This window comes from Rousettus aegyptiacus, unplaced genomic scaffold (assembly GCF_014176215.1).
Source record: "Rousettus aegyptiacus isolate mRouAeg1 unplaced genomic scaffold, mRouAeg1.p scaffold_m13_p_10, whole genome shotgun sequence".
Taxonomy (NCBI): domain Eukaryota; kingdom Metazoa; phylum Chordata; class Mammalia; order Chiroptera; family Pteropodidae; genus Rousettus; species Rousettus aegyptiacus.
The window spans coordinates 167350-182448 of record NW_023416285.1 but is presented as its reverse complement, the minus strand read 5'-3'; the positions used below and the strand labels follow the sequence as shown (position 1 = coordinate 182448).

At 58.2% G+C, this 15099-nt stretch overlaps 1 protein-coding gene across 7 annotated transcripts in view; it reads right to left on the bottom strand.

Moving 5' to 3' along the window:
• Positions 1-1934: 1934 nt before the first annotated feature.
• PCGF3 (polycomb group ring finger 3) overlaps positions 1935-15099 on the bottom strand; it is a 34377-nt gene continuing 21212 nt past the window's right edge. For all 7 annotated transcript variants that reach the window (XM_036227353.1, XM_036227356.1, XM_036227357.1 and 4 more), the window contains 6 exons: positions 14395-14450; positions 13412-13522; positions 12630-12718; positions 10808-10945; positions 5971-6051; positions 1935-5578 (listed from right to left, as the gene is read on the bottom strand). In XM_036227353.1, coding sequence (XP_036083246.1) covers positions 5531-5578; positions 5971-6051; positions 10808-10945; positions 12630-12718; positions 13412-13522; positions 14395-14450 — 523 coding nt within the window. In that variant the 3' untranslated portion in view covers positions 1935-5530. The remainder of the gene's footprint in view (positions 5579-5970; positions 6052-10807; positions 10946-12629; positions 12719-13411; positions 13523-14394; positions 14451-15099) is intronic.

The following is a 15099-nucleotide window of genomic DNA, read 5'->3' as shown; positions in this document are numbered from 1 at the left end:
CCTGCGAGACCCTGGAGAAAGCTCGGACGCAAAGGAGCCACGCCATGGTGCCGAGGCCACCGCCACGGAAGGTCACAGGGCAAGCGCCCCACGGCGGGGAGCAACCGGGCCCCCGCGGGTGCTGACGGTGCCGCCGAGGGTGCCTCTGTGGAGGGAGGCGGGTGACCAGAGGCCAGGGAGCCGTTGGGCCACGTCGCCAGGAGGGGGGCGTGCACGGCTCCTCCGGCTGCTGCAGCGGGGCTGGGGTGTGGGGATGAGCGCGGCCAGGGCTGGGAAGAGCAGCGCGGGCCCCGGGGACCTGCGCCCTCGCCCTCCGGGGCCGGAGCCCTGCAGACGATGGACGCGTCGACTTCCGTCCCCAGAAGCCCCGTCCAGGACTCACGGTGCAGGGCAGTCATGCTCCCCGAGGTCTCAGTGAAGCCACGGCCCGCTCGCGGGAGCGCGACCTTCGTCCCAGCACCGTCCCAGCGGGGCCACTTCCCGCGAAGGCCGGTCCCTTTCACCTCTCAACAGGCTTCTGGCTAAAAATGTTCTTAAACGAGCAACGTTGTTTTCACAGAACCCTAATACCCTGAGGTCGCAGGAATGCACGCAAGACCAGCCCATCTGGGTACGAGGGACTAAAACCCAGAGGCAGTTCAGCCGTGACGGGCCGCGCGGGGAGTCGCGCTGCCCGGGAGCGGCAGGAGGCGCAGGGAGCCAAGCTTGCGGGAGCCACGGCCGCGTCCTCACCGCGCACTGCGCCGCAGCCGGCCGTGGAGCCGGCGGCCTCCGCCCGCCAAGGGTCCGGCTGTTCTGTCCCTGGGAACAGAGGTCGCCCGGAGACCCCCGCTCTCGGCGCGGAGGCCTCGGCTGCGCAGTGCGCCGCTCCTGGGGGACGCAGCCACGGCTTCCTGCAATGGCGCTTTTGGTTTCATGGGAGGGGCGTGTTTTCGGGCACACGGGACTGCCTGCGCTTTCTCCCCTGGTCACCTGGTTGGGGCGTCGGCGGGTCCCCGCGGCCCACGGCCCGCTCTGAGCTCCCTGCCATCTGCCCGAGGCGGCCGGCAAGGGGCCGCTCCCTGGGAACACGTGCCCTGCATGCCCCTCCAGCGTCTACCTGTGGCTCCAGTCAGCATTTCGACCTCCGAGACGAGGAGACGACATCGAGACGGAGTAACAGCTGCGAAGTCAGTTTAGACCGAACTCGCCTTTCACGGTTCTGGCCTCAGTTTGGTCGTCTTGTCCCTTTTTCTAGCTTAGTCTTCCTGCATTTTCAAGACTGCTGTACACTACTCAAGCTTTAAACATTCAGGTTCTGACCACAAGTGTTGACCGTGCCAGTGATCTGGGGCGGTTAGTCTGCATGTTGACGCTGACAGCCCCCTGGGCTTCACATCTCCCTGGGGCATCTGTGCGGTGCTCCCAGTGGTGGGCGTCCCTGCCCCCATGAGGCCCAGACAGAACCAAGAGAGCCCCTGGCCTGGGAGGGACCCGCCCCCCCTGCCATCGGATGGCACAGCCCCACAGTCCCCCTGGTCTCCGCCCCCACAAAGCTGTGCAGCCCCCACTGGGAGAGCCCCTTCATGTGCATCTGTCTGTGCCTCTCCCACCGCCCTGTCCTTCTGCAGAACCCCAGGCAGACACAGGACCGCACCGCCTGTCCACCCATCCACTGGGACTTCACGCACGGTGCCCACCGAACCCCGGGGACCGAACACTGGACCCAGTTAAATGAAGCTCCGCAGCCAAGGTGAGAGTCACTGAGGTGACCATCCCGGCGGGCGGTGGTCATGGAGCGCTGTGAGGGTCAGGGCTGCAGCGGGCAGGGACAGCGAGCGTGGTGTGGACGCGGTCAGAACCAGCACGGTGAGGTCACCCTGCTGTCACCCGGCCACCATCTCCCCTACGCTCTTGCGGGTACTTCAGGTAACAGATTTCCAGCCCGAAGTAAGTTCAGTGAAGTTTTTCTTTTGCTTTTATTACAAGCATATAATATTAATTGGCAAAACACTGAATACAAGCTTCACGGTCATAAAATCAAAGCATTTAAGCGATATTCCAAAAAAGATTGTAGACAAAAACTAGCCACCAATAGTACAAAAATTACACACCAACACAAAGCATAAAAAATGTAAACTTTCAAATTAAACAGTCAAAAATATGATTCTGCACTGTCATCTCCACGCCCGACAGCCAGGCTCAGCGGTGAGCTCTCGCCCTGAACCCCACGAACCCTGTCGGGATGTCGGAAGGGTCACTGACACTGTGCTGCCCACGCCGTCGGGGGTGCAGGCGCGCGTGCGGACGCGGTGGGGCGCGCCCCCCGCCCGGCCGGAGCCTCTGCGAAGACAGCGGTGTGGTCTGGACGCTTTCTCATCCGCCGATCCCACGCACTCAGTCCGTGTAGGTGCCGCGGCAGAGAAGCGCACGGGTTTGCCAGGCTAAGGTCGCAGGCGACGCGGCGGAGTGTGGTGATTTCCTGAGGACACGGAGAAACTACATTCTGTGGCTTAGCGATCCGCACTGAAGCTGTTCTCGACGTCTGGAGAGCATGTCAAAGATTCACACACAAGGCAGAAACTGGCTGGCTCGTTCCGAGAACATTCAGTCCAACGACACGCTTCAGCCCCCTGGAGGACGCCTGCGCGCTCTGGGGAAGAACTCAACGGGTTCTACAGGCGTGGGGAGGAGGCCGCGGGCCCGGGCGGGCTCGGGGCTCAGGGAGGCGGCACCGTCAAATCTGTGGTCGGTGCGGGGTGAGGGGTGGGGCGTGTCCCGGGCTGTGGCACGCGGCGTTCAAGGCCACGAGACCCACGGCAGCCATGTGGCCGGGCCGCTGACTTCTGGACGCTGCTGCCGCGTGTTCCTGCCCGGGCACACGCACTGAGCTTTCTTACGATGGGAGAGGAAAAGCCAGATGCTGCCTGACTGTCCACTCTCTGAAACGCCACTTACTCCCTTTCAATTCAGCGTAAGAGACGCTGCGTTACCCTTTAGACATCTGTCTAATGGACGCGTGTTGGAACCTATTGCACGGAAGCATAAACAAAGCTCTTCATCCCCAAGAAACAATAACATACAAATTAAAATGACTCAAAGTGAAAAGAAGCTTGCAAAACATCTCACAATTCCATCTTATATGCCTGTAAATAAAGCTGGACCACGGAAACCAAACACTGGATGGGAAAATATGATAGAGGCTTAAAATAGAATAAATAATTTTATAAAGTTAGGTTTTCTTTTCTTAACCCCCCAAAACCTTAAATTCAATATTATATATTCTATCTGAATTTTCTACTTTCATGGAAACCATGTCGGTGGGACTGAGTGCTGGGTGACGGTCCCACGGCTGCCGAGAGCAGCACCTGTGATGCGGGACAGCCTCGTCCCCCTGCACGAGCACCTGTGAAGACGGCTTCACAGGTACCGCCCTCCGCCACTCACGGAGCCTGACTTTCATGCGGGAACTAGCGGAATTCAGCCTGTCGACGTCACCGAGGGCCCAGCGCCGCGAGCCTCTGCGGCGCGGCACGGTCGGACCGGGGCCCGGCCCGGGCTGCGGTCTGCATGAGGAGAGCTTAAAAAAAAGCTACGTCTGCGGCTGAGGTTCCGTCAGGTTCCACGATTACCAAAGTGGGCCACACATGCGAGGTCGGCAGCCAGCCGTGATGGGGACGCTGGCCCCGACTTACCTCCGTCTCTGTTCAGATGTATCGACTTAGCACCATAGCAAATTCAAGTGATTTCAAAGATAGCTACAAAGTTACAAATCCACGGGGTCATTACAGCCGCTGCCCGCCGACTCGCTCCTGGGCCGATGGCATCTGGATTCGGTGCTTTGCCGCTCACCCCGCCACGTCACCACACAGGACGCCGCCCAGATCCCAGCGCCATGCCCGGCGCAGCACGGCGCCTCGCGGTCTAGAGCTCCGGCGGCGACGTGTGCTTTGAGGTAGACAGGTACTATTTACTCACACACGGCCACTCGCTGAGCCTCGTGTCCCACGGAGAGCTGAGGAAACGGGACGGTCCTAGCGGAACCGGGGCAGGGGGCTGAGGCGAGGAGGCTGGTGGCCAGCTCCCAACCGGCTTCTGGGTTCTGAGAGGCCTGACACGACACCGCTTGGGCTGCAGCGGTCTGAACGCTCCTCGCCAGAGTCCAGGTCTCACTGTCAGCTGCTTCTCGTGCTTGTGTTCACGAGACGGGAAGCAGGAAAAAGCAGGAGTGAAGGTCCGCGAGCCCAATCCTAACTTTTGAAGCAACTTTAAGAAAAAAATCCTAGTTACTAAAGTGAAATATTTCATGGAAAAGCCAGCCCTCGGGCCACCGTCGGAGGCAGGAGGTGGAGGCTTGCGGCCCCAGGACGCCACGGGCCCGGCAGCTGCCGGGCGGCAGCCTGCAAGGTGACAGCGGGAGGAACACAAGGTCGCCAAGGGTCAGTGGGACATGCGGACGGAGGTGACGACGCTCTGACCCTCTGGAAAATGGGCCCTTGACCTCGTTCCTGCTCTATACATTCCAAGGTACTATTTTAAAGGAACAAATATTTGTGTGCTGGCAAAGAATTTATTCTCTAATTCCACAAAAATATTGACATTTGGGAGGAGAAAGGGTTTGACGAGGTGTGTGCTGCCTGCGATTGGGTCACTATGCAACTGAGAAAGCCACTGGGGCACAGAGCAGCCCCCCCGGGTGCTCGGCCTGAAAACTCCTGCAGGAGGCACGGCCACGCAGTGTGCGAGGGCCAGGTGGGGGGGGGGCTGGTGGCCTGCCTCCCGGGGGGTCACGGGGGACCCGGCGCCGGCACCAGCCCCTCCCCAACGGAGGTGCCCTCTGAGGAGAGGCACCCAGACGCCATCCCACATGAGGACAGAGCAGGACGAGCCGGGCGTCAGGTGGCGGCTCTGAGCCATCGGCAGGCACCCTGTTTCACCACCAGAGGGACTTAGAAGAACGAGAACCCCGGCCCACGGGCGTCCGGGGGCCGGAGGCCATCAGCTCGCGGGCTGCACGATGGGGAAACCGACAGCATGGTTACCGCGTGACATTAACGGCGACCCTTTCAGGACGCTGTTAAATTTTTATGTATCTTCTAAGTCTTCAGGTAGCTAAAGGCAACATAAATATCATCATTCACCATGAAAAGACATTTTCTTCAATAACTTAGGATTCAATAAAGGTACAAGTGTTCTTGAGGCTTATCACGAAACCTAATTCATAAACTAAACCAAAACGACCCAGATTTTGAGGACCCGGAAGCGAGCGAAGGGCACGAGTGTCGGCACGGGCCACGCGGCCACTGCACGCACCACTCTGCTCCGGAAACTCAGGGCGGAAGGACTGAAGTGTCTCGGCATCTCGTCGCCTGGTGCTGGTAGTGTCTTGTTGAGTGTGAGTTCTCGCATATAAAAGTTATAAATATTCTCTATTCGGAAATCCGGTCCCCAGGACACCCCGCGGCGACGTCCTGGAGCACGGTGGTCATGGCTGTGCCCGCCCCGCGCTCGCTGGGCACCGGGGCGCGAGGGCCATGCGCCCGCCGCCCGCTCACAGCAAGTCCATCTTGGGTCTGTAGTGCAGCAGCAGTGGCGCCTTCTGCAAGACAGGCCGCGGAGACAGAGCCGTCAGCCACGGGCCACGCCGCGGGCCACTTCCCAGGGCCCCGGTGCCCAGGGGTACCTGCTCCTACACTGACCCTGCGCCCCTCCCCTGGGCCTGGCCAGGGCCAGCCCTGGGTGTCTCTCCCCTCCCCGGCTGGCCGGCCCCAGGACAGGTGCTACCCACCCCTGCCTGCTCCACAAAGAGGCAGCCAAGGCTCCAGGGCGCCCTCCACCAGCAGCAGGACGAGGTCACCGCGACCAGGAGGAAACTCTGGGGTCGACGCTTTGAGAGCAACTGCGTCTCAAACAACCCCGACTGCATCATTGCTTCCCAACTACCAGACACACACACGCCGCTCGCAGCAGGTTCTGAGCGCCGCGTCTCACCTTGAATCTCCATCTCGTGACAACCACAAATTTGAGTGTGTGGTCCTTGCCCAGGATTTCCTCGTTGCATAAAATGTCCAGCTGGTGGGAGAAGGAGACTTTGGTTAGCGGGGCCGACAAGCACTCAGGGCGCGTGGCCCTGGTCCACGCCAGCCAGGCCGGTCTGGGCGCAGGTGCCATCGGCTGCAGGCCGTGGGCCCTCATGTCTGGGGTGGCAGGTGGGAGGGAGCACTAGGAAGGCGCCTCTCCATCAACCCAAGGGCACCTGGGGGGCCTCCGTCTACACTCGCACAATGGGGGTCTCCGTCTACACTCGCACAATGGGGGTCTCCATCTACACTTGCCCACTGGGGCCTCCGTCTACACTCGCACACTGGAGCCTCCGTCTACACTCGTGCACTGGGGCCTCCACGTTCACCCGCCAGGGCAGCCCCCATGGGGCTGAGCTCCCGGCTGCCCTTACCCAGAGCGCCCTGTCCACAGCCTTAACCCACCCCTTGGCCAAGCTTGTCCCCCTCTCCTCAGGGGAAAAACTAATGGGCTCCCCAGTTTTTTTTTTTTCTTTTTAAAAACTATTTTTAGAGCAGTTTCAGGTTCCCAGCACACTGAGAAGATGGTACAGAGACCCCCACACAGCCCTTGCCCCACACGCACAGCCCCCCAGGCAGCCCGGCTCCGGAGTCGCTGGCTTGCACTTGACACATCGTCACCACCTAAAGTCTGTGGTGTACGTCAGAGAGGCTATCGCACCTGTGCCCTGCAGGTGGGGATGAGTGATGTCATCGCCTGCCACTGTGTGGCCCACAGAGGGACTCTGTGCCCTTGAGTCTGTGAGGACTGTTGCTGAGCACGTCCTTTCAGTACGGACAGCTCACCGACTTCCTTCCGGTCGACGCTGGGGGGGGGCTCGCCCGGGGGCAGACCCGGTGGCTGTGGCAACCAGTGCTGGAGCCCATGGAGCTGCTTGAACTTGGTGGCCCCCTCCCCCCAGAGCTGGAGGCCAAGTCTCTTCCTGGGCCCGAGTTTTGGGAACGGTTCGGGGCTGCCGTTGAAAGGCCTTGTTTGCGCCTTCATTCATGAGCGGGCGGCTGCTCCGGCATGCTCCGTGGGAAGCGGGCAGTGCCCGTGGAGAAAGTGCTGGCGTCCGCGGGCTGCGCCACCCCTGCACCCGGGAAAAAGGCCGTGCTCGGCCATGGGCCGCAGCCCTCTCCGCGCGCTGCTGAACTACTGGCTGGTGTTCTGCCGAGGACTCCGCACCGATGTTCACACGGGACGTTGTCTTTTCCTGTACTGTCTCCGTCCGGCTTTAGCATCTGGGTAATGCTGGCCTCACAGAACATGTTCCAGGTGTTCCGTACTCTTCAACTTTCTGGAGACGTTTAAGGATCAGAATTAGTTCTTAAAAGTTCAGCAGAATTTACCAGCGAAGCCGTCAGGTCCGTGGCTTTTCTGTGCTTGGAGCCATTCGACGGCTGATTCGGTCTCCTTCCTAGTTAGGTCTGCTCAGATTTCCAGCTTCTTTGTGGTTCGGTCTCGGCAGGTTCTGCGCTTCTGGTTCTGGTCCCGTCCCTCAGGTCACCCAGCTTGCTGGAGAGCGCTCGGCTGCAGCTCCCTCACGGCTCCGTGGACTCGACAGCAACGTCCCTGCCTTCGTTTCAGACGTCGGTCGCTGCCGGCTATCTTCCTGGTCTGTCCCGCCTGGAACGGTTCCGCGGTCCTACGGGGAGGAGCTCTGCTTCTCTCTCGTCTTCCATCCTGCTTGTCTCCACTCTGCCCTTCCTCGTTTCCTTCCCTCTGCTGTGGGTTAGTCTGTTCTTTTTCTAGCTTCCTCGGCAGTAAAGGCGGGGTGCTGACTTGAGATCCCTCGTTTGTAGTTTGTCACAGCTACAGACCCTCCACTCCGCGGACCACTTTCACTCGGCACATGCGACTTGGCTGCTGTGTTTTCACCTTCAAACATCTCTAAGTATTTTCTCATTTCTCTTTGATCCTTTGGTCATTTAAAAGTGCGTTGTTTAATTTCCACAACTCTGAATTTTCCAGGATTTCTTTCGTTATTGATTTCTAACTTCATCCACTGTGGCCAGAGAACACATCTACCTTTTAAAATCTACTCACACCATTTGCGCCCGTCCTTCTCCAATACGACCCTCTCTCACTGGGTGTAGGACACACCAGGATAATCCAAGACAACCTCTTTATGTCAAGACCCTTAACACACCTCCAAAGAGCTTTTTTCAAATAAATTCATAACGATGTGTTTTAGGGGTTAGGAAATGGACATATCTTTTGGTGGGCTCATCATTCGACCTATGACAGTCTGCCTTGTGGCCCCCCAAAACCCATATCCATCCCATGTGCAAAATATATCCGCCCCATCCCAATATCCCCAAGAGTCTCAACTGATTCCAACTCCAAATTCCAAAATCTCACCTAGATGCCATCGGCTGAAAAATCCCGGGTCTTACCCTCTAGCTCTTAGACTAATGATGCCCTGGCTGTGTCCCCGTGGAACCAGGACGACAGCACGTGCTCCCCGAGTGCCAGGGCGGACGCGGTGTGGGGCCCCTGCTCCATGAGGGAGACATGGCGAAAAGCACACGAGGTCACTGGTCTCAGGCAAGTCTGAAACCCGGCAGGGACAATCCCATGAGGCTTCAGGAGGACACGCCACGGTGAGCTGAGGTCCTGCCCTCTGCCTGTGATGCCTCAGCCTCCTCGTCACCCTCTGGACCAAGGCTCTGCTCTCGGGTCATTCTTCCCTTTACTTGAAGAGTAGATCGTGGTTGCAGCTAAGTGGCTCCATCAGCCCAGACGCTGCATCTGGAGTTTTGGAAGCATGACAGCCTGTTCCCATTTCTTCCAGTCTCTGTCCCCTTCAGTTGGGGTTGGTGGAGTCTCTGCAGATACAACACTCTCAAAAATTCTGTGGGTCCCCCACATATATCACAGACCCAGGTCACTAGGCACAAACACACTGCGAGGACCTCCAGGGTGACGCCTCCCCATCCCTGGAGGTGGGAGCCACCCTGAGTCACACAGCTCATCTCTTCGACAAAGGGCTGTCCAGCCCGCCTTTGGCCTTGTCTCCAGCACCCCTGCCCCCCACAGTGACATTCCGGTAGAACCGGCTCTCGCAATGTGGACAGTCTCTGAGCCCCCGAGGTCGTCCAGGGTCGTCCCTTCCTGCTCGGCAGTCGGTCCCGAGCCCGTCTCGCTCCTCTCCCCGTTCACGGAGGCAGAAGACTGGACCACACCATCGACGCCGCGTGGGACTCTCCGCTTGCACCCATGCTCGCCACCTCCAGGCTGCTTCCCAAGTCTGCCATGTTGCCACCACCGTGTGGCGAGGCCGCTTTTCTTCCTGTCCCCAATGCTATGCCCCTTTCCCTCTGAGCTCTCACAAGAGATGTCTGAAATACCCTAACTCCTTCCGCCAACATTCTACGTGACATGGTGACATGTACCCTGAGGTGACAGAAGCTTTCTCCACCCAGCTGAGCTCCCTCCCGGTGACCACCGGGATCACCCTTAATGACTATACTTCTACTCACAGTCTCTTTGAGGCCATCGGGGCTTTGGAAAATTGCATTCCTCAAAATTCTTCCAGGCTCTACCTGTTGCTTAAATCTAAAGCCACGCCCACATTCTCAATGTTCCTCCCAGCAGGGCTCCACCTGCTGGTACCAAAATCTGTGTGGTTTCCTGCAGCAGCTGATAAAGCACCACCACCTGGTGGCTTGCAATAACAGGCGTTTACTTTCTTGCAGATGTGGAAGCCGCAAGTCCAAATTCGAGGTGCAAATTCGAGGTGCGGGCAGGTGCGGTGTGCCCTGGAGGCTCAGGGGAGGGGCCCTCCTATCTCTTCCAGCTTCTGGTGGCTCCAGGCTTCCCTGGGCTGATGGCCGCCTCCCTCCAGGCTCTGTCTCTGTCCTCATGTCACTCACTGTCTGTCTCAAATTTCTGTCTACCTCGGTCTTGTAAGGACACTCGTCATTGGATTTGGGTCCACCAGATAATCCAGAATTTCTTCATCTCAAGATCCTTAACTATATCTCAAAAGATCCTTTTCCTTAGAAAGGCTGCGTTTGCAGGTTCAGGGTTAGGATGTGACATACCTTTTCCGGGGCCACCATTAAATCCACTGCTCTGAAATTTATGGCAAGTCCGTCCACTTCTCCTCATCCTCACAGCACCACCCTGGGCCGCGTCTCCTGGGACTCCGGCCCCAGATGGCCGCCTCCCTGGCCTGACTTCTGTTTCTGCACTCCAACGACCACTTTCCTCACAGCCTGAGGACTACTGTAAAGCTGCACCTCAAACCACGGGCTCCGGCCCGTCCTCACATCCATGCACACACGGCTGGCCCTCAGCAACAACTTACATCTTAGCTAAGGTCGCTGCCTTGGGAAGCTCCCCAGGGAGTCCTAAGCCACGGTGCCCGCCCCGCCCTCCAGCACCAACCCCACTGTGCCCCACTAGGTCATCGGGTTTGTCCCATCTCCAGCATTTATTACAACTTAGAAGTATCTCACCCGCCTACCTACTCACCCTCACCCACGCCCCATTCGTCCTTGTGACAACTCGGAGAACAGACATCTCTCTGTTGAAAATGCGCAGTCACGCACCCTCCCAGCACCTGCCATCAGCAGCGGCTTCCCCACGCCCTCGGCCCGGGCCCCCACTGTCCTCACTGCTTTCCCCATGACACCACCTGGGGGCCAAACAAACTCAGGGTTTTTTTCTGATTTAAAATCTCCAAAGTTGCAGAGCCCAAAGAACTCGGAAGCACGGCCTCCCGGGCCGGCCGCGGCGCACAGGCCGCCGGGTGCGTTACCTCGTTGAAAGAGGACAGGTTCAGCTTCTTGGCGATGAACTTCTTCAGGTGCAGGACGGTGGCCTGGGCCGAGCAGCGGATCCACTTCCGCTTGAGGCCGCGCAGCTTGCTGCTGTTGCACTCCAGGCAGATGCTCACCTGCAGGACAAAGGACACACAGCTGGGCCCACGCCGCACAGCCCCGTCCCCAAGGCCTCCGCACACACCTGTGGCCGCTGCCAGCTCTAAGAGTGCCGGCCTTCTGAAACCAGAACTCTGCTGTGCCCTCAACGCTGCAGAGAAAGAACTTTTAAAGACAGTTTTACACACATCATTGTAAAATCTGTCGTTTGCCACTTAGTGAAATACAAGCCGACATTCTCAATGCTGCCCCATGAACAGGGGACTATAGTTAACTGCGGGACGACGGGCGCCCTGCAGGTGCTGGGCTGGTCTCTGAGCACACCCACCAGGACCGGAGCCCCGGCCGGCGCCCGCTCCTGCTCGAGCGCCCCGGGAGCTCTGCCAAGGCAAGGGGCGCTGTGCTCGGCCTCGGACAGCAGACTCGCCGGAGGAGGAGCGCGCTTTGGGCAGAGGGAAAGGTGCATATCACACTCACACTCTAGTGTGGCTGACACCCCTTGTCTTTGTGGTTATTTATTTTTTTAAGGCAAGGCAACCCTTGGTTGATCAGACTGCAAGGACCTTGTCAGCTTACAATCCCTTATTTTTTATTTTTCACGCCTACAGCACCTGGTCTTCCCAGGCGGTCTCCCATCCCAGTACTAGCCAGGCCAGACCCTTGCTTAGCTTCCAAGGTCAGCCAGGGTTGGGCATGGTCAGGGCGGCGGGGCCACACTCTGTGGTTATTCTTGAGCCTTCCCTCTCCCAGGTGAGCCTCAGAAGCAGCTGCTTAAATTCTATAATAAATGGTTAAAGCCACAACCCCTGAGGTTAATTTGGGGAGCGCCAACGCCTTGACGTCAGCCTTTGCGTCCAGTCATCCAGTTTCCTCTCGCATCCTCCCTAAGGTCTAGTGCCCTCGTTCAGCCCTCACACGCTTCTCATCAGGCCATTGCAAAGGGTTCGCTGCGTCTGTGAATACGGCGCCACAGCCGCGTCCACTGTCAGGGGTTCAGCCTCTCCCCCTAGGGGGCAGCAGTCCACCCCACAGCCCCTGGTGACCGTCAGGCACCACACGTCAGACAACGGTCCAAGGACGTGCCTTTTGTCCGCTATTGCACGATGGACCTTCAAGTCATGCTGAGTGACAGCTAATAAGGGACATTTCCTCACTTCTGGCATTAATAAGAATGGTTCTGTCTCATCACAAAGTACGGTGACTGTGAGCCACAGTTTTCAAGGTAACGTGCTGAATTAAAAAGTATGGCAGACGGGGATACAGGACTCTGAAATTCTCCTACAGCATCTCTGTGACTGTGCAGTTTTTTAGTCTAACAATGCAACACACAGCGTGAATGGATCCCTCAGCGTCATGTCTGAAAGTTTCATTCACTGCTCTACTGGACTCCGTTTACGTAACATTCGCGTGTACACCGAAATCACCCGGCACCGAATTACTCAGCGATGACCTGGGGACTGAAGGGGCCCCGAGTGTACGGAGGGTAAACCTTAATTTTTGTATATTTAAGATGTTTTGCAGCGAACACACGTTACTTCGGCAATTAAAAAAATGAAGGCAGGCGCAGGCGGGACGCGCCAGTGTGCGAGCCCCATTCCCCTCCCGCCTTCCCCTCTGCTGAGCAAGAGCGCACCCCCAGCGGAGGCGCCCAGTGCATGTCCGCCCGGTCGCCGTGTTGGGACACACACCGCAGCCACTGACCTGCTCGTCACTTCTGTGGTAATCGTTGTCGTCCTCCTGCTTCTCTTCTGCTGCCTCTTTGTTCGAACTGTCATCCGCTTTGGTTTCACCTTGTAGCAAAAACAGAACACGTGGCATTACTGCATCCGAAACATCGGGCCGGGACTTCTGACCCTCCAGCACACTTGAGGAGCTGCGAAAAGCCACTATGCTAAGTGTGCACCATGAAGCGCACACGTAGGAGTCAGAGGAGGTGGCTGCCAGCGTCTGCTGACACTCGGTGTCCTCGGTCAGGGAGCTGCCTGGGAGTGGGGCCCGCCACGTGGTCTGAGATGCCACAGAGCCTCTGCCTCCTCAGACCGCGAGATGCACAGGGCCATCTAAGCTGTTCGGGAGGTCGTGGGCCACCAGAGAAACGTTGTGGCGTCACACACTGGAACAGTGCGCTGTGACACGTGCAGACCTTGAAGTGCTGCGGACCGTGCATCGAGGGCAAGAGGCTACTTGGCCAGCAAAACCGAAGTGAACGGTCTGAGGGAGCCACATCCCACACTTCCGAGGTCCCCCTGTGCACCCCTCCAGCGCCACGCGGGCCCTGGGCCCTCTGTCTACACCCCGTCTCCGTCTGCCCTGTCTCATGCTCCCACCTGCACCAGAAGTGAGGGAGATATAACCTGGATCACAAGGCCCTTCCCACAAGCCCCATTCCAAGCTTTTGTTATGTAAACTGTAAAGTGCCTGAAGGGAGGGAGTTCTTTAAGAAAAGGCCTGATACAGTGACCCTTGTGTCTTGGCTCACTCACCATTCCGATGGGGGTCCAAGTGTTGCTTTGCAGAACAAGTCTCCCCCTTGATGTCTCCGGGCACCTCCATGCCTAATTTGTGGTAGAATTCTCTCTGTTTTCTCATTTCAGCTATTAAAAGTTAACATATAGTCTTTAATCATAAGTAGACAATGAATTATATTAAAATCCTGTTTCCAAACATAACGTGAAGGAAATTGCAGATGTGATCAGAGTTGAAAAGTTGTGCCTGATGAGAGAATGACAGGCCCTGAGTCTTGAGTGGCTGCAGCTCTGACAGATTCGGGGTTTTTTATGTGGCTCTGACCCTGGAGACTTCTGCACATGTAAAACATGCCACAGTGGTTCTTCAGGGTGTATTTTCCTCTGATGCGCCCTTTGCCTTTCCCAGAACTGAGCACCCAGGGAAAGATGGCCACGCCTGTGCTCTCTGCTCAGGGAGCACCGCTGGCCACGGCGGTGGGCGCCAGCACCGACCTCACACGGCATGGCACGCAGCGTTGCCCCTCTTCTGAGACGCAACCAGGAGAGCACAGCCCTGGAGAGACAGGGCCACAGCCCAGAACCCACAATGGCCAGAACTGAGGCCGAAACTGAGCCCACGTCCCCTGCCCCCCACCCCCGAGAAGGGCCGCAGCAGTCAGTGTCCAGAACTGCACAGAAGTTTTAGAAGGAAAGACTTTCAGGATGTGTGTGTCGCATGGTATTTCTTTTTAAATACAGGTAAACTTCACAGGCGCCCGTTCCCGGCCATGCTCCCACCGCCCTGCACGTGGGCCGGCGTGCATGACACATGCGACCAGGGCTTCCTGAACGATGAAGCAGATGAGGGCCAGACAACGAATGAAACCGGCACATGCGATCCAGGGAGTTCGGAACAGGGACAAGAGACAGTGGCTCTCCCAGAGAAGAGAGCGGGGCCGCGCAGGGAGAGGCGCCGGGGCCGCGCTGCGGACCAGACCCGAGCGACGCCTGCCACTCACCTTCGTGGAGGCCTGGGACCAGCTTGTACACGATGTCCTGCATGGTTCTGTCATGGCTGGCGGAGAGAGCACCGTGAGCAGGGTTAGCCAGGAGGGTCAGTTCTGGCATTCTTGCACATTTCCCACAAACTTCACAACCACAAATTTGGAAGTCTGGTTGAATTTTGCTTCTAATTTGCACTTAAAAAACGTGTTTGGCAGCAAAGGTTTCACGTGACCTGAATTAACGCATCATTTATGTTCTAACAACACAGAGAAATGCTTCTGGCGGCTGGTGCCCTCTGCCTGCTGGACCGTTTACGTTCTGGTGGACAGCAGCCTTGGAAGTCCCAGCGACAGCTTGGCCTGTGGCACCAGACGAAGGCAGGTCCCCGGACTTTCCTGACCGTGACCGTGTACGTCAGAGTAACGCCCATGGCACCCTCACTGTGCCCACGGCACCGACCGGCTTGTTGTGACGCTCAACCCCAACCCCGTCCGGACCCCAAGGAGGGGACACCGGGCTGAACTGCTGCCAGAGTTTGACAGCTGGGCCCCCCCGTGACTGGCCTTGCCCCGAGTGCAGGGGATGGCGGGACCTCGGGAAGGCAGGCGCAGACAGGGCAGCGGGGCGCGGCGAGCTCTCGGTGCTGCAGCCCCCCCGCGACGTCTTCTCTCTGCGCCTCCTCCGTTTCTGCTCCGTGCCGCCGGTCCACGCCCCCCGCC